The sequence below is a fragment of the Mastigoproctus giganteus genome, chromosome 9 (assembly GCF_048544385.1).
Source record: "Mastigoproctus giganteus isolate SK-2022 chromosome 9, ASM4854438v1, whole genome shotgun sequence".
Classification (NCBI taxonomy): Eukaryota; Metazoa; Arthropoda; class Arachnida; order Uropygi; family Thelyphonidae; genus Mastigoproctus; species Mastigoproctus giganteus.
The window spans coordinates 104135497-104155821 of NC_143583.1; the positions used below are offsets into that span (position 1 = coordinate 104135497).

At 37.8% G+C, this 20325-nt stretch overlaps 1 protein-coding gene across 1 annotated transcript in view; it reads right to left on the reverse strand.

Annotated features, from left to right (window-relative positions):
* Nucleotides 1-20325, reverse strand: part of LOC150080608 (rho guanine nucleotide exchange factor 18-like) — a 170890-nt gene that overhangs the window by 88400 nt on the left and 62165 nt on the right. The window contains exon 5 of the mRNA XM_090380752.1: nt 3975-4161. Coding sequence (XP_090236878.1) covers nt 3975-4161 — 187 coding nt within the window. The remainder of the gene's footprint in view (nt 1-3974; nt 4162-20325) is intronic.

Consider the following 20325-nt stretch of genomic DNA (forward strand, 5'->3'; position numbering starts at 1 on the left):
AAATGGTCTTGGGCAGGACACATAGCTCGAAGACATGATGACAGATGGACTTAGAAAATAACAGAATGGTACCCAACAGGAGCTAGAAGAAAACCTGGAAGACAAAGGCGGAGATGGATAGATGAAATTCATGAGTTTTTGAGTAGTAAATGGATGGCCAGTGCTCAAAACAGAAGGAACTGGAAAGTTGCTGGAGAGGCCTTCATCCTGCAGTGGATTGAAAATGGCTGATGATGAAGGGCACAAAAGGTGATATAGTTGTACACGTTGGCACTAATAATATTAAGAGTAGGAGACCGGCAGAATTACTTAACAAGTACAGGTCACTGTTGAACAAAAGCCGAGAATTAGGGTTGAATTTGAAAGTGTCTGCAATTCTGCCCAGACACGACAGGAGGGAGTATATGATGAGAGCCTTGTCGATCAATTCGGCCCTGGAAAGATTGTGCAAGGCTCAAGGGGTAGAATTTTTTTCAGCCTGGACTGTACTTGTTAACAGGAGAGATTGCTTCTACAGGGATGGGATACACTTAAATAGAAAGGGTGCAAGAATATTTGCTGATGCTATCGAGGCAGTGTTAGGTGGGTCAGAAAACTGCTAGCTTGGGGGGAGACAAAGACCAATAGATTGACAGTAGCCACTGGCAGAGGTGAAAGAGATTCTTGCACTGCTTCTATTAGAATGAGCAGAAGCCTGAAAAACAAGATGCATGATATTTCAGAGACTGCTGGGAGCCATTGCGGTACAAGTAAACACATGGGTTGTGTTAGGGTAGCTAAGAATAGAAACAGGTGCAGGTATACTTGCGTGTACACCAGTGCTAGGAGTTTAGTAAATAAATTTGATGAATTTGAGGTATTGCTCAAAACATCAAAGGCAGATATTGTTGGGATATCAGAGACGTGGTGTCACACAGATATAAGGGATGCAGAACTGGAATTTGGGGAGTACAACGTCTACAGAAAGGATAGACAGGATAGGAAGGGAGGAGGGGTTATGCTATTAGTTAAGAAACACATAAAAACCAAGGAAGTGAAGCCAGTCAACATCGCTGGACAGTGCAGTGTTGAGTCAGTTTGGTGTGACATAAGCATTGGGAGATCAAAATTGAGAGTAGGAGTGTGCTATAGGCCTAATGACTCTGATGAGTATAATAAGAAACTGTACAGGGAAATAGAGTGGGTCAGTAAATCAGAGAGTCTTATAATGGGAGATTTTAATTTCTCAGATATTGACTGGAATTTGGGGGCTGGTCACTCACACACTAGCAGGGCTTTTGTGGATTTATTGGATGATTGTTTTCTACATCAGCAGGTTCGGGAGGCAACTAGAAGGAGTAATACTCTTGATTTGATTATCAGCAGCGATTCTTCATGCATTAAGAATCTGCAGATAAATGAACCACTAGGTGGCAATGATCACAGTGTGCTGAAGTGGGATTTACTCAAAGAGGTAACTACCATTAGGGGTAAAGGGAAGGGTTATTGCTTCCGTAAAGGCGACTACGATGGACTGAGACAGTATTTAAATTCTATACAGTGGGACCATCTGATGATGTTACCAACAGCAAATTCAAAATGGGAAGCATTCAAAGAACTTATCTTGGAAGCTACTAAGCTTTACATACCAACTAAGAAATATTGTTCAAGGTTTAGGCCAAAATGGATGTCAGATGAACTAATGAGGCATATGGCAGAGAAGAAAAATGCATGGGATACTTACAAATTAACACATGACACAGAAGCCTATGATAGATACAAGTTGATATGCAACCAAGTTACAAAGGAGGTTAGGCAGGCGAAGGCAGATTATGAGAAATCCTTGGCAAGGGATGCAAAGAAAAACAGCAAAGAGTTCTTTACTTATGTAAACTCTAGAAGGAAGGGGATGAATCAGATTGGTCCACTTGATATTGATGGGTCAACTGTTGATGATCCTGCTCAGGTAGCTAACAAACTAAATGAATATTTTGCATCGACATTCACACATGAGGAGTTATTCAGCGAGGGGAATGCCAGAGGTGTATTCAACTCTAGCAGTAAGCTACAGAATCTTGAAATAACTGGGAGTAAAGTGGAGGAGAAACTGTTGAAGATAAACACAAGAAAGGCACCCGAGGTGGATGGGATCTATCCAGTTATATTAAAGGAGGCAGCAAAGGAAGTAAGCAAACCCTTAGCCATAATTATGAGAGCTTCCTTGGACTCAGGGGAGGTACCCATAGACTGGAAATGTGCAAATGTGACCCCAATTCACAAAGGAGGATCAAAGGCTGACACAAGTAATTATATACCTGTGAGCTTAACTTCTGTTCCAGGAAAATTAATGGAGGCACTGGTTAAAGAAGCACTGCAGGATCATTTAGACAAGACTTCAGTTATAGCTCGGACACAGCATGGTTTTGTTAAGGGGAAGTCTTACATTACCTTGCTAATGTAAGGGCATCATGTGCCCTTACATTAGCAAGGGCACATGATGCAAGGAAGCAAGCTTATATAGCATCAGCCAAAAAAAAAAAATAAAAAAAAAAATACACACCCCCTTCTCATTTCACTTATTCACCCTCTCCAAATGTTTGTCTAGTTCTGCCTTGAATCTGTTTAAGCTATCAACTTCTACAACAACAGATGGAAGTTTGTTCCAGAATCAACCACCCTCTGGGTAAAGGAAAGACAGTTGTAGGATAGATGTGCAGATGTGCTAATGGGATTCTTCCTGAAGAGGAAGAATCCCATCAGCATTCAAATAACTTATTTCATTTTCTCGTTAACATATCTTCTAGTGCTTAAAAAAAAAATAAACAAAAATAAAAACAGATGTTTACATAGCCTCTTCCAGACTGGATTAAAAACGCTATGTCAGAGAAAATCATAAGGTGTTTTGCTCTTAGTAAATCTTAGTAATCGAAAATTCTAAACATTAACTAATCATTAACTTAAAAATTTACTTTGCAAAAATCTAAATTTATAATGTATAAAGATAAGCTCAAAGCAGTTATCCTCTTTAGTTTATTAAATATTATTTCTGTAGTTGAAACCCATACAATGAAATATTGTTTATCAATTTTTTCATTCCAAAATCATAAGGTGTTTTGCTCTTAGTAAATCTTAGTAATCTAAAATTCTAAACATTAATTTAAAAATTTACTTTGCAAAAATCTAAATTTATAATGTATAAAGATAAGCTCAAAGCAGTTATCTTCTTTAGTTTATTAAATATTATTTTTGTAGTTGAAACCCATACAATGAAATATTGTTTATCAATTTTTTCATTCCACTGAAAAAAACACAAGGGAATTTATGTATTTGAATTGTCATGATATTTTGCTATAACTGGTAAATAATTATTGCACATAATTTATAGACTAAGGCCACTGCTAAAGCAATTAAAAATCATGGCCATAATGAATACATAATTGTAATATACATAATTGGGTAAGCAAATCTCTATGTTTAATTTATGGAGTACACAGAAACAAAAAAAACTTTAGAAGTCTTTTTTTTTCTTCTTTTTTTTACTTTACAAAGTTTTATTTTAAGCTGACCTTATTCACTCTTAATCTGGTTCTCTATTGGGTCAACAGTGAGCTATATACTAGTAATAATGATAAATTTATTTGGCATCCATTTGGCCTAACCTTCATTATCAAAATTCAGAATCTTTATATATATTATTATTATTATTGCCAGAATATAGTTCACTAACAAAACAGAAGACACATATATTGTTCTTTCCTCTCAATTTTGGTGGTTTATACTATGGTAACAATATACTATGTTCGTATTATGTATATAAGCTTTTTTTTTGTGTATTCCATAAATTCAAACCTAGAGATATACTTACTGAGCTATATATATATTAAAAACACAAAAATTTACATTTCTTACTATAAGCAATGATGTACCATTCTAATTATATATATATATATATATATATATATTTTTTTTTTTTTTTTTTCCTATAACAAATTTACCTTCATTTGGACATTTTTCTACAGCTTCTCTAATCTTTTCAATCCACTGCTTTTTTTCTTTGGCAGTAAGACAAAATAGTTCATACATTTCAGGTTCAACTGGACTTGAGGATATCAAATAAATTCCATGGTTGTTCTGACCAGCTTTTTCTCGAACTAGCAATTTTTGTAATGACAGTATTCCACACTGCAAGCATTGCAACATATAAGAACAGCATTAGTGATAAGCAATTAATAAAATAGTTGAGGATAAAAGAAAAATGCACCAAATCATGACACAAGAAAAATTAGTTCACAAAATTTTGTTTTGCAGGATGAATTTCCAACTCGGGGATGGTCAACAATAGCATTTTATTTAATAGCTTTACCATAAACAATCAGGATTTCCAAAGAAGATTATACAAGAATGGCAAACCTTTTCCAACTGAAACCACACGGTTAAAAAAGAAATGCAAAAATATTTTCATTTACTAAAGACTTTATCTTTAAAAAGTAAATACATTAAAACAAGCAAATTCCAGCTAGTGCACCTAAGATTCTTACATGTACCATAAGTCTGCTGTTCCTACATTATAATAATTATAAGTTGGTTAATGATAATTAATTTGGAATATAAAATGTTAAATTCATTTTGCACATAAAATGAGATAACAGAGAAATTGCTTAAACACTCTATATCTAACAGAATTATAAAAAGCAGGCATTATTTTACTTTAAATTGAAAAAAAAAAATGCTGCATGATGTGGATTCTACTTTGATCATTCCAGCAATTAAACCATCAGAAAAAAAACATTAAGTTTTGCAATGCTGTAGTATTATGCATTCTATGATCGACCCATCCTACAATCAAACCTAACTGTTGATAATTTATGCTAATTTCGTATTTTGAAAACAATGCCAAAAAGTAAAAGAAAAAAAAAGAGCTTATCCACATAATTTGCCTATCTTTTTATAATAATGTGTTCAATGCCTCTTTAAATTTATATTTGAATAATTTATGGTGATGGGCTTCCTTATAGATTTTGCATTAGATGGAAGTTAAATTAGTATTAGCATTAATCATATAGTGCAAGGAAGCCACAGGCTTCTGCTGCACCAGCCAAAAAAAAAAAAATATATATATATATAGAAAAAAATATAAATTATGCAATTCCCTCTTCATGTAGATAATTATCTAGTTGACCCTTGAATTTTTTCAAACTGTCAGCTTCAACTACTTGCAGAGGCAACTTGCTTGCTAAAAGAAAACTTCCTACCATCTAGTCTAAACAGCTTCCCCTGTAATTTTAATTTATGGTTCCTAGTTCAGGAATTCTTTATAAGAATGAAATTACACCTTCATTCATTTTACTAATCCCTCTCAGAGCTTATAAACCTCAATCAGGCCCTCTCAAAGGTGGCTGGTTGCCAAGCTCTGCAAGCCCACATAATCAAAGTCTTTCCTTATGGTCACCCTTTTGCCAATCTCACTATGCAAGCTGTCAGTCTTTCAATCCTTTCAAGAAGCTCAATGTATTTTTTCAGATGAGGTCTCCATACTTTGATATAGTATTCCAAATGCAGTCTTACAATTGCCTTATACAGCAGGATTATGACCTCTCTATCTGTACAGGATAATGTTCAATAAATAAATAGAACACCACAAGCTTTCCTGGCTGCCTGTTTACACTGCTCAGAAAACTTCATATCTATCATATCGTAACTCCCAGATTCCTTTCTTCTTAAATTGTTTTTAATTCAATCCCAACAAGTGTATAATTTATTTTTGGGGTTCACTATTCTAAGACCTTGCATTTTTCTGCATTAAAACACAGCTGCCACTTTTCTGATCATTCTTAAAGCATGTTCATGTCATTGTGCAGTGCTGCTCTTCACTGATCATTAACGACTCTCCCAATCTTTATGTCATCTGTAAATTTTTACATTACACCCTTTATCATTTTATTGATGTTATTTATGAAAATCAGAAACAACACTGTCCCAAGAATTGTTTGAGTAATCTTTGACATGTTCTAGCTTATACAGTAACGTTCGATGAGAAACTAAATCAAATGCTTTACTAAAGTCCAAATAAACTATGTTGAAATTGTTCCCTACATCCTGCTCAGGAATAACTATGTCAAAATAGTGTAACATGGCCTTGGCCTTCCTAAACTTATCCATTATACTATTGCAGATCACCTTGTAGCTGTTGCATGCTTCAGTACTTTTCATCACTCTGTAACTTTCCCATGTTATTTTTTTCTGTTCTATTAGACAGGCCAGCTTCATACCCATCCATTTCAGCATCCTCCTCGTGCAATATTTTCTTAATATAATATATGCATTCGTAGCTTCTGTAATCTTTGCTTTCAAGGTATTCCATAATTCAAATGCATTCACCCTCCTTCCCTCTGCAATCCACCCAATTAGTTGATGTCATATAGCACCTTAAATTGTCATAGTCCTCTCTTCTTAAATTAAAACCTGTGCCTTTTCCTTTAACTACTGAAATATCTTTCTTCATCTTCCAACTAACAAACGAGTGATCACTACCTGCCAATGGTTCCTGTACTTTAAGCCTTGTGATGTCATTTTGTAATAATCAGGTCAAGAATATTCTCACTCCTAGTATTTTCTCTAACATGCTGGTAGAAATAATAATACTAGTGATCCCACATTGTTTTTTTTTTTTTTTTGGCTTATGTAGCATAAAAAAAAAAAAAAACAACCCACAAATGCACACATCCATTCACTCTAAAAGTTTGTCCAATTCCTTCTTGAATTTATTTAAGCTACAACTTCCACACTGGCTAAAAGCAAACTTCCGCACATCTATTCTACAACTGTCTTTCCTCAATTTGAATTTTATGCTCTCTCTCAGGTTTGTAATCTGAGCAAGAGGAAGAATCCCATCAGAATTGAGCCTGTTCAACCCATTCAAGGCCTTATGCAACTCAATTAGATCACCATGCAGGTGCCTAGTCCCCAGAAGCGGCAATTTGCAGAACTGAGCCTTTCTTGGTAAGAGTACCCTTCATTCCCCTCACCAATCTTGTTGCCCTTCTCTGTACTCACTCAAGCAACTCTACATCCTTCCTAAAATGATGTCTTCAGACCTGTACAGTATTCAAGGTGTGGCCCGACCATTGTCTTATACATAAGGGATAATCACCTCCTTTTACTTACTACCAAAATTCCTGTATATTATTGACAAAACCCCATGACCTGCTCTGGCAGCCTGCCTGCACTGCTCAGAAAAATTCATATCTGACTGCACAATTACTTCCAGGTATTTTTCATTTTCTACCACCCTTAATGTAGTATCACATAGTTGTTACGTTTCTCTGGGGTTACTTTTACCCATATGCAGTACTTTTCATTCGTAAATGTTAAACTTCAGTTGCCACTTCTCAGCCCACCTGCCCAACTTTTCTAGGTCCTGTTGCAGTAGAACACTGCCATTACTGTCATTAACAACCCTGCCAACCTTTGTATCATCTGCATACTTGGACATTAAGCCTGATATACTGTCATCAATATCATTGATAAATATACAAAACAGTGGGACCAACACCAAACCCTGGGGGACTCCACTAATAATATTAGTCATGAAGAGCAGCATCTATTTATTACCACTCTGTCTTCTCCCACTCAGCCATCCTTTTATCCATTTTAGCACCATGCCCTTAATACCATACTGCTACAATTTGTACGGTAGCCTTCCATGCACAACAGTATCAAAAGCTTTCCTGAAATCCAAGTATATGATACCAAAATTATTTTTTGCATCCAGTTCCTTTGTAACCACATCATAGTATCCAATCATATTTGTCCGACAAACTTGGAATTACAGGTCAGTAATTACTTGTTTTTATTATTATTAGCCATATGGTGCAAGGAAGCCTGAAGCTAATGCTGCACCAGCCAAAAAAAAATTCCCGAGTTACTCTGTGAGAGAGAGAGAGAGAGAGAGAGAGAGAGAGAGAGAGAGAGAGAGAGAGAGGTATCACCAAGAAAGAGAAGGATGATGATATCCAGCTCAGGAGCCTTGGTGTGCCCACCAGATACGACTCCCTGGGGTTAGCATTGTGTCACCCTTTCAGCCCCCTTTGTGAATTGGGAAGACATTTGCACACTTCCCAAAGATGCTCTTGTAATTTTGGCTAAGGGTTTTTCTTACTTCCTTTGTGACCTCCTTTAATAATCATCTAGTTTATATAAAAATTTTGTTCCCCTAGTGATTTTTCTTCCCACTTACACCAATCAATTAGGAGAAGACTGAAGTTGCCATTCACACTTGCTTGCATATTCCATCTGCACGTAGAGACTATTGTCACACTCTTAAAAATCTTCTGGTCTGTAGATTATTCCAACTCTCATTATACCTTTGCCTCCGATTAACTCACAGCACACAGATTCTGTGCTGGCAGAAGTAACTGCTCAGTCAGAAAAAAGATATTTTCACACTTAGGCTGCTTTTGATAAGAAGAATGACCCTGCCACTTCTATACCTTCCCTATCTTACCTAAATACTGTTCACATTTGACTGTTGGCATTGGTGGTGAGCAAATGTATCTTGGTGGTGCTCTTCATAGTGATTATAGAGAATTAGGAATATGAGTAAGATTACAGAGGTTTGAATATTGCTTTTAAATAATTTATTTAGTATATTTTAAAGTTTATTTTGATATAAGTTTTTTTTTCACTGTAATAGTTTGATTTTTATAATATTATAAATATAATTTTTTGAAAGTTACTATCATTGACACTTGGTAAATTTTACGACGGTTGTTACAAGATCCACTTAGGACAGTTTGTCAGAGGATACCATAACTCATACAGAAATAGCTGATAGTGGTTCCTGGGTTAGTCATGATTTTATCCCTTGCAGAACCTGTGGCATGTATTCCAAGGTCAACCTAGTGGATAATCCTAGCTACCTGGAGATTCTTTTCTTTGTCACCATTGTACAGAGTGTACTAATCTTAAGTTAAAATTTGGTGCATTGTTAGAACAATTTGAGTCACTGAAAAAACGGGTGCTTGCCCTCGAGAATAATGTAACTGGAAGCTCATCAGGGACTCAAGACTCTAGTAACATACTAAATGATGCACTCCTGATTTGAGCCCCAGAACAGAATACCCTCTGCTTAAAAAGAGCCTTCATTGTCATCGTTGTTGTATTTGGTTTTTTTGGCACAAAGCCCTCTTGGGCCATATTGTGCCTGTTCAATATTTGCTTATTACAAATTTCACATGTTATTGTGATCACAGACTATTATAAAGATTTATCTGTTTCAAAAAAGTAAACAGTTCCTCCAAATTTGCGTCATTGCCAAGAATCTGTGATAAGGTTATTGGTTCCTTCAAGTGGGATAGGGAGATAAAGCTTGATTTTCTGATAGTTGGGGGGACATTCAATGAAAATATGATTTATTGTTAGCTGTGACTGGCAAAAGAAACACTGAGGAGGATTCTCTTCCATAAGCAAATACAGATCAGTTGGATGTGAATGACCGATGTGGAGCCTTGCTATACTTCTTGTCGTCTGCTTTTCCTGATACTAGATGTCCACACTTTTGGCTCTTTTTTTATCTGCAGCAGTTTATTATTTATTTGAGCTTTCCAGAGTGAGACCATTTTTTCCTACATGTTGTTTTAATGATGGATTTGCAGTTGGTGTAGGCACTTTTAGTTGCCTGGAAGAGCCTGAGTTAGGGTGTTCAGCGGTGCCATCCACTTGTTCATTACCTGAAATACCTACATGACCAGGTATCCAGCAGAGGGTAACCTTCTGGTTGGCTTTTTGGTAGTAAAATAACTTAGATTGCCTATCTCTTTAAGAATCAGATGAGAGGGCAAAATGGTAGATTGAATGGCAGTGATTGCGCTTAAGGAGTCTGTGTATATCAGAGATTGCTTTATATGGCTGTTGTGTATTCTATCTAGAGCTAGTTTTATTGCAAATAATTCTGCAGTATAGATACTGCATTCCATAGGAAGAGACACAGCAACTGAGAAGGTGGAAGAAATTGCTGTTGTTGTTATTTGGTTTTTAAGAGCATTAGCAACTAAGGCCATATTGCTCCGGGGATATGTGGTCGTCATTCCCTGACTTTTCCACATTCTCCGTATTTGGTGGTCACGGGCTCGAACCCCGGTCTAATCAAGAAGAGTGTGCTATGCACTGCTGCTCCTGCCCACCTGGCTACGGAGGCGCCGGAAAAAATTGCTGCAGTACCTACGGCTGCATCTGTTTTGGAGCCATCAATATAGATAGGTATTTTTTCTGAGTTTTCCAACGAATGAGTTTTATGGAGCTGTTGAAAGTTGATGTTTGCCAGAGAGGATTTTCTCATCTTAAAAAGAAATTGTCGCAGAGAGGTGAGATTCAGTCCAGGGAGGTTCAGGAGTAGCAAAGTCTTGGAATATGTTCTGAATTTAATATCCCAACTGATCATGAGTTCTTGCAGTCGAAACTCTGCAGGGTGGTTTTCATTAGGCTTACTGTGATAAAATTCAGCATATTGAGGATCAACCAGGTATTGCCAGCTGGGATGGGATGGTATGCTTTTAATTTTTGCTGCATAATTACACAATAAGGATTTTCTCCTGAGATGCAAAGGGGATTCATTTGCCTCAATATACAGGCCGTGGACCGGAGATGTTCTGAAGGCTCCCACAGCTATCCTAAGGGCACTATGCAGTATGGGGTTCAGACGTATAGCAAACTTTTCCTAGCAGAGTCATAGACAGGTGATCCATAATCTAAGTGTGATCTTATTAAAGCTCTATAGAGATGAAGGAGAGAGCTTCTGTCAGCACCCCAGGACATAGCAGAGACTGCTCTTAGGATGTTCAGTTTTTTAAGACATGTAGGTCAAAGGAAAGCAATATGGGAAGCAAAGTTAAGTTTATTATCTAAATATAACCCCAACAGACAAAAATTGTTAGTGATAGGAATCAGGCTGTTTTTTAAAAATATTTCTGGATCTGGGTGGAGTTTGTGTTTTTTACAACAATGAATTGCACTAGATTTCTTTTCTGATAGGGAATAGCCATTCTGCAATGCCCACGATTGTATTTTAGCGATGGAAATTTGAAGTTGTCTTTCAATGATGTTCATGGTTTGGGACTGACAAGAAATAATGAGGCCATCAACGAACATGTGCGATTCTACTGTATTCGGTACATCCTGTGTCACGTTTGTAATTCTTATTGCAAATAATGTCGGAATAAGAATGGACCCCTGAGGAACACCCTCCTTTTGTTCAAATGATTTGCATAAATTGTTCATGTATCTAACCTGAAATGTTCTGTAGCATAGGAAGTTTTGTATAAAGTGAGGTAAATGACCTCTCAAGCCAAAAGAATGAAGATCTTGTCACCATATCACCAGATGGCATCAAAGGCTTTCTCAATATCAAGATTGATCATGACCAGATGTTGTCCCCTTATGAAGGCATTTCGGATGTTTGCTTCTGCTTTTATCATTACATCTAATGCGGACCGGTTCTTTTGAAACCCGTACTGATTGCTATTTAGCAAGTTGTTAGTTTCCAGGAACCACATTAGCTGTAGGTGAACCATTTTTTCAAGCACTCTTTGCCTAAACAGCTGGTCAGTGAAATTGGCCTGTAGTTATGCGGAAAGCTGCGATCCTTTACTGGCTTTGGAAATGATATAATTGAGTGATGCCAGGAGTTTGGGTGAGTATTTTCTAGAAATATTCAATTGTAATATTTTAACAATGTTCTTTTTGTTCTGTTGTTTAGTTGACTTATCATGACGTAGTAGATCCCATCTGGACCAGCAGCATTACTGGATGTTTTATTGAGCACCCCCTAAAAGTTCTGTTAATGTAAATTGCTGGTTGTATGGGTGTGAAACTCTAGTAGAGAAATTGATCTCATGCTGTTCTGAAGATTCTTTAATTTGCTGAAAGATTAGGTTGTAGGTGGATACGCCTGATGTACTGGCAAATGATTTGCTAAGGCATTTGCAATTTCTGCTGGAGAGGACAACTCCTTTCCTTTCCAGTTTAATATTGAAGCTGGGGACTATACATATTTGCCACTAAGTGTTTGTATTTTCTTCCAGATGAGTCTGATATCTGTGTCCTTGTTTATACTAGAGGAAAACCTAATCTGTGCTTCTTTTTTTGCTTTCCTTCTTATTTGGTGGAACTTGGCTTTCATTCTTTTAAAACTAATTAGGTTACTGGTTGTGGGGAATTTGCGAAACAAATTCCAAGCCCTATTTTTTTCCTGTTTAGCATATGTACAATCCGGATTCCACCAGTAATTACCGTGTTTGCATTTCCCAGGCAAGGATTTGGTATTGTAGAGTTGGCAGCTTGTAATATTTGATTAGTTATATGTTATGTGACATAATCTATGGGCTGGAGTTGGATTATTTCATCATCTGACTGAACATTTGAAGCGTATTCATTCCAGTGTGCCCTATGAAATTTCCAATTGGAGTGACCTGGCAAAGGGGAGTTTACCCGTGTTTGCAGCTCGCAGAGAATTGGTAGATGATCACTATTTAGTGGATTTTCAAGAACAGACCACTCCGTATTGGTACATATGGAGGAAGAGCAGATTGAAAGGTCTATTGCACTGATGGATCCTGTAGAAAAATGAATATAGGTAGGCTCACCAGTGTTCAAAAGGGTAAGATGACAAACATCATGAAGAGTTTCTATTAGTTTACCTCTTTTGTCGATTGTTGGAGATCCCCACAGCAAATTATGAGCATTAAAGTCTCCGAGCAAATAGAAAGGAGGTGGTATCTGGTCTATTTTCTGAGTAGAATGAGGAATTTGGAGGAATATATATAGATGCTATTGTAATAGTCATGCCAATTTCTGCGTGCCCTGCCACTACCTCAAAAGGAGTCTGAAGAGCAACAGGTTTGGGTGGAATATTATTTTTAACAAGAAACACCCCGCCTCCACGGGCTGGTGAGTTGTTACTTCTATCTCTTCTGAACGTGGTAGGACACACTTGTGGATTTAAATAGGTTTCTTGTAGGGATATACCTGCTGGTTCATAGCGGTTGATGAGATCATGCAAGTTGTCTTTTGCATTACAAAATGCCTCTACAATTCTACTGAAGGATTCTTTCCATTATGCATTCTTGCTAGTTGTTTTTGTTTCTGACTGCTTTTTGGTTGTAGCTTGTTTATACCTCTCTATTTTTACTTTGTCTTTCTTATGAAAGAAAGGATGTGTCGTGTCCATCTCATCAGTTGTATGAAGTTCTAAAATTCCATCATCTGAATTATTCTGCTGATCAATATCCATTTCCATTGAAATCCATGGTTGCACCATTGGGGTTTCTGTAGCTTTTGGTTTCACTGTTGAAGGTGCATTGGCTGGAATGGAAATTGGAGTATTTCTGGCTTGTTCAGTTGTTTGTTGTGAAGGACACTGTTTGGGAGAAGTGAGCATGGACCGTGCCCAATTCACGATAGATGTATTAGGAGGAACTGTAACATCTGTTTGGATACTTACTGATTGGACCTGTTTAGCAGCTGTGGCATACATACGCTTTGGCTTCATTTTTATTATTTCTCTTCTTGCCTCTGAATAAGTGACTTTGTTCTCCACTTTATATTTCTGTATTTTTTCCCTCCTTGTTGGAACAAGAATACCATCTTTATGAGTCATGATTCTCCTGGCTTGAATGACTTTTTGTTCTCATAGCTCTTTGACTATTTCCTCCTCTGATATGGTTAATAAGTCCCAATTCTGCAATTACTCCCTTAGAGGAATTTAGGGTGGCACGGGGAGTGACTTTTATTGGATGTCTGCTGAAAGTTGTCAGATTTAATAACTTTGCAGAATGCTGGGATTTCATGGTCTCTACCAGAAGATCCCCAGACTGGAGTCGCCTTACTGATTTTGGCGAACCTGCGACAGCCTCTAAGCATTTCTGCACAAGGAATGGGGACAATTTACTCAAAGGCTAGTCGGATGTAGAGTGCAGTATGAGGAATGCTGGTATCTCCTCTTGAGGATTTGTTTACAACCTCTTGGGTTGAGAAAAGTCATCATCAGTGTGATTTGTTGCTAGTTTTGAGCTCGGGGGCTCTAAAGGTGGAAACGTATTTCCATCTTTGCTCCTTTTAGCCCTGGGAGAGTGGATTTCTTCTCCCAGGTTACCGGCCCCGCCACAGGGAGGCAGGAGCAGTGTTGCTAGAGTGACCAAGTGATGTAAAAGTCAGTATATTAGTTAAATGGAAAAAAAGAAAGGTGATTTGCCTTTCTGAAACTTAGTTACAGATCGTAAGACTAAGTTTACTATTATTTAATGAGAGCATAAGAAAACTTTTATAAATAAACAAAACTGTAGCTTTGAGAAAAATGCTCTAGAAATCACCAAGAATTGCTTGATCACTATAATGCTTGGCACCCGGGCCGACTCAATTGTCAGGGAAACAGGAAATATTTTTGTCCTGTGTGGACTACAATCAGCGTATGTCTACCAGGAGCAACAATTAATGATGTCACCAACAGCTTGTCAGATTTTAAGGGGGGGAGTAAAGAGAATATCATTATTTATGTGGGGATTAATGATATTAAGCACACACAATCTGATGAATTGCTAGACAAATAGAACCATGCTGAAGAAATGTCACAAGTTAGGTCACAATGTCTATGTGTCTGCAATTCTGCCCAGACACGATAGGAGGGATTATATGCTGAAAGCCTTATGGATTAACTCAAGACTTGAAGGACTCTGCAAGGGGGGAAATTTTTATCAGCTTGGCCTGCACTTGTAGGTAGAATAAATCTGTTTTGTAGAGTAATACATTTAAATAAAGGTGGTGCAAGGGTTTTTGCCAATATTACTGAGGATACTTTAAAGGCTCAGGGAAACTGCTAGTTTGTGGGGGTAATATAGATACATGTTTATCTGATAATATTGGTCAAAGTAATGCTTGCCCTTACCTCAAGTTCCTGTTTGTTGCAGCAACAGAACATATTAGCAAGATGTTCTGATGGCAAAAACTTTTAAAATGAGTGGGTAGCTAATACCAGGGAAGCGAGCTTAAATAACTTCAAGGGGTGTGTCAGGGTAGTTAACTATACAAGAACACCAAGTCTTAATTGTTTATACAGTAATATCAGAAGTATCGTTAATAAAATGAGTGATTTGAACTGCTGGTTAGGACAAGTAATGCTGACATAATAGGACTAACAGAAACGTGGTGCCATCCAGAGATAGGGGACGATGAGTTTCAGTACGGTATGTATAATGTATTTAGGAAGGATAGGGCAGAGAGAAGGGGTGGTAAGGTGATGCTTCTTTTCAAAAGTAGCCTGAGCGCGACAAAAGCTTTCGCAGATCCAGACGTTTCACATACTAGTATAGAATACTACTAGAATAGAATAAGGACAATACTATTCACTATTACCAGAGCATGTCGCACAGTAAGCACACCTGCACTACAGTTGCTGGCCGGAACTATCCCACTTTACCTGGAAGTAGAGGCTTATATTATAGATTTAAAAAGGGCATACCCACAGAATTTCTGGGGATAGCCCTTGATACAACCAACACCTTCAATGATGAAAGAAAAAGAATAGCCACAAAGCTCCATGAGCTATGGCAAACAAAGTGGGAGCAGGAAACCAGAGGTCTGATTACCAAACGGTTTCTGCCACGGGTGTCAATGGTTAGTCCAAAGCCACCTAAGTGGTATGCCCCTGGACTTTTTACAACATTTATATTGACGGGTCACGGCTCCCTAAAGGCGAAACTAACCTCCTTAGGCCTGACCAATGACCCAAACTGCACCTGTGGCAAAAGTGAAGACTGGGCATACATTCTATATGAATGTATAATATATGACATCCCCAGAACAGAGCTAATAGCACAGATTGGTCCCCTTTCCAGGGGAGAAGAACATGTGTTCATCATAGAAGAGCAAAATTATAAAGCTTTTACATCTTTCACACAGAAAGTATTCAAAATGCGCAGAGCAATTCAAAGAATGGCAATTCAGCCCCCCAGCGATTAAACAATAATCAATAGTAAAATTGCCCAAGTTTCCCACCATGCCCAGACAATGACTTAAAAACTGGTTAGGATAGCAGTATTCTGCACCCTGACAGAAACCTGACATAACAAAACTCCCCAGGACTACCCTGCCATGTGTAGGAACCTGGGGCCCCACACCAAATAAGTAACCATGTAGGGAAGGGAGATGTACAGGCAGCCAGGGAAGCAGATTAACTGAAAAATATCAGTAAGCTAGTAGCAAGGGGATGCAATGTAGAATGAAAGAAGAATGAATGAATGAAAATGAAAGATAGAATGAATGAATGAAAAAGAAAGATAGAATGAATGAATGAAAAAGAAAGATAGAATGAATGAATGAAAAAGACTGGGCACTGAGTGAACTAGGAATTATGGTAAAAGGGAATAAATGGCAGTTTTGGTGAAAGAAAGAGTGACCTAGCATGAGGGAAAGAGAGAGTGAATGGGAATGAGTGGAAGAGCAAATGTAATTGGCCGAAAGAGTACAAAGTTAAAAATAACTTACATTACTTTATATGTACTGTACCAACAAACATTTATTAACCACATAAACACTATCTATCACTGCATTCTCCCCTGGCCTGCAAAAAAAAAAAAAAAAAACTTGCGGCTAGGCCTGCACCACAACTGAAGAATAACAGTAAGTTGAGGTGCCCAGAGAGTGCAGTGCACTGCAGAAAGTAAGAGTCGAATAAATGAGATGAGAGCTAGAATGAATAAAAGTGTAAGCATGTGAGAAAAAGAACACAAACCATAAATGCTACAGTTAAGTACACACTAACCCTAGTTTTAATTAGTATTTAAATTTACACTACACATCATTGTATTCCCTCCTGGTGTGTGAGAAAAAGATGAATGAGTTGAGTGAAAAAAAAAAAATATATATATATATGTATATATATATATAAAAAACTTGGAAAAAAAATTATAAAATAAGAATAAAATATTAAAAAAAAAGAAATAAATAAAAAAAAAAGGGGAAAAAAAAAAAGAATGCAAGTAGAGTGAGAATGCAGATTATGAATGAAGTAAATGTATGTCTCTCCCACCCCCTCACCTGTTGGGTTCCCCACTGCCAGCTAACATATCCCACCCCCGGAACGGGATGGGCAGCTTGACCTTCATACTGGATTCAACACTGCTTGGACATGACACCGATGAAGACATTCTGCGGCTTTGCTGCCAACATGCCATTGGCAATCTGAACTGGGTACTCTAACCTGGTTCCCTTTAAAACCCCATCCCCAGGCAGGGGAGGGAGGAGACGGATCTCTGTCTCCTCTCTGTCTACCCCCCATACTTCGCCTGGTGGGGCTCGCCTCCACTGACCTCTTTGGGGATGCCTACTCTATCGTCAATATTCTTCTATCTGTTTTCCCCCCAGTCTTCAGTCTCCCCCCGTCACTAAATCGACCGAGTACACCCTTAACAATGCTGCCAAATTCTAATCCAACGTCTAAATTCTACCGGCTTTGTGTAAATCTCTAAGACAACTAACACTATTAGCTTTTATCTAGCGTATAGCCTCACATGTCTAAATTTAATAACATCAAAATTTTGCCCAACCTATTAGGCCTTTAACACATCTCTTTAGCATTCAAGCCCAATCAGCGATTTACTAACAGCAATCCCATTAAGCATTAATGTCAAATGCAAAAAAAATTTTTTTTTTTTTATAGGTCCTAGCCACTAAAATCCCAGGAAACTAGGTGGCAGGACCTGCCAGAGCAATTTGTTGTGATACTGGATACACCTGGCTAGCCTCCACGTGGCAAGGTATGGGCAATGTCAGGCCCCACTAGGGGCCTGGTGGCCAATAAGCCGGACAAACAATGGGCACAACATATCACACTGCACAGACACGGCCCACACACTTTCAAGTCTCTGGCTTGACAGTGTACTGTCCTCGATACAGCGAAACACGTGCGGAGATGGGAGAAATCCCAGGTGCCATCTGACACGAACATACCTTATACTAGTATAGAATTTGTATAATGAGAGTGGGAGTAATCAACATGCCAGGTGATTGTGAAAATTATGATGAGAGCCTCTACATGCAAATGCCATGGGAAAGTAAGCGAGAATGTCTTATTATGGGTGATTTTAATTTGCCTCTAATTAATTAGACCAAATGGGAAGGAAACTCCACATGGGGGGGCAAAATTTTTAAATCACCTAGATGATTGAAGAAGTTTGTTTATGCATGGGTAATGCACACACAACAACAGGGTACCTGCCCACCCACCAAGCTTCAAAATGGTGCTGTCTGGGTGGTGGTATCCGCCAAAAATAAGTAACATTAGTCTTCTCCATAAGTGAAGCATTACTTATTTGAGGAAGTGCAATATCATGGCAACTCATGAAGGTATTCACAATATGAGATATAATTAAAATGATGAATTAAAACGACCTTGGTAGTAGAAATGATGTGTTGCATTACCTATGCATAAAAAAACTTGGCGAAGGTAAAGAAAGCTTGCACGAGAAGCATGCAAAAGTTCAATGAAATTTATCAGTAAAAATACTTTGCCGTAACAGCATTTGTATTGTTGCTCACTCAGTAAATATACAGTGGGTGTTATCGGTCAGGAGTAGAAATTTAATTCTATGGGAGATTGAAACCCTCCCAAAGTGGAGGGGATAACCTGACCTTTTTTCTTTAGAATCACTGGTGGACTAGTGGATAAATTGTTTATTAAGAAAAAAAAAGGCAAAGGAAGCCCACACGAGAAGCACGGCAAACTTCCAAAAGGTTTACCGGTGAAACTACGTTACAAACAATTTTTACGATGCCAGAACTTCCAATATGACTCTGTTCGTGATTCAATTAGTGATTCTAAAGTAAAAAGGTCAGGTTATCCCCCCTCCACTTCGGGAAGGTTTCAAGTTCCCGTGGGATTCAACTTCTACTCCAGACCGATAACACCCACCGTCTGCTTACCGAGCAAGAAACAATACAAATGCTGTTGTGGCAAAGTACTTTTACCGGTATATTTCATCAAACTTTTGCGTGCTTCTCGTGCAGGCTTTCTTTACCTTAGCCAAAAACCTTTTCATACCGTTAGGCATTTAGCCAAGAAATATCCTTTAAACTAGATGATTGTTATTTGTATCATCAGGGAAAGCACTAGGGAAAAGAATATTCTAGACCTGATCATCACCCAAACCAGATGACATAACAGGGCAGACATAATAGGTACAGGAATCAGCAGAAGGAAGTAATCATAGAGTTCTATGGTGAACAATGAAGAGGGAAGTAAAAAAAAAAAAAAAAAAGTGAAGAGGGAGGTAGCAGTAGTTAAAAGCAAAGGAATGGGTTATAATTTGAGAAAACAAAATTACAATGCCTTAAGGTGCTATGTAGCTTCTATTAACTGAGTAGATATTGCACAGAGGGAGAATGCAATTGAATTATGGAGGTTGCAGATGAACAACGATTACTTTGCATCGATATTTACAGTAGAAAAACCCTTTATGTCAATGAGAAATTCTGGGAGTGAAGTTGAAAAATATGTAATTAATGATATTGAAATTTTGCATGATTATTTAAAGAAAAAATTTTCAAGCCTCCAGGAGAGGAAGGCTCCTGGGTTTGATGGCATATACCCTATAATCTTAAAGGAGGCAGCAAGTGAGTGAACTGAACCACTGAGGCTAATTATGAGAGCATCAATGGACTCGGGGGTGATTTCATTGGATTGGAAAGGTGCCAATGTATCTCCAATACACTGGGAATACTGTGTTCAAGTATGGAGACCACACCTAAGCTTCTTGAATGGGTCCAAAGATGGGTAACTCACCTGGTGAGAAGGGCATCCATATGAGGAAAGACTGCAAATATGTGGTTTGCGGAGCTTGGAAACTAGGGACTTTAGTGGAGACTTGATTGAGGTGTTTAAGGCTCAGAGAGGCATAAGTAAAATGAACGAGGACAAAATTTTCGCAGTTATAAATAATTCTAGAACTAGGGGCCATAAATTCAAGTTATAGGGACAGATGTTTAGACTGGATTGCAGGAAGTTTTATTTTAGCCAGTGAGTATTAAATTACTGGAATAAGTTACCTACATGGGTGGCAGAGGTTGACAGTGTGAGGAAATTCAAAGGTCAGCTGGATAATTACCTTTGGGAGGAGGGAAACATATAGGTTGTTTATTTCGTTTTCTTTTTTTAATTATTATTTTTTAAAAAAAATTTCCTCTTATTATAATTTTATTCTTTCCCCCCCCCGCTGGTGCAGCATAAGTCATTGGCTTCCTTGCAACATGTGGTAATTGTTAATGCTAATTATTTGTTTGTTATTTGGTTTTTAGGAGTAT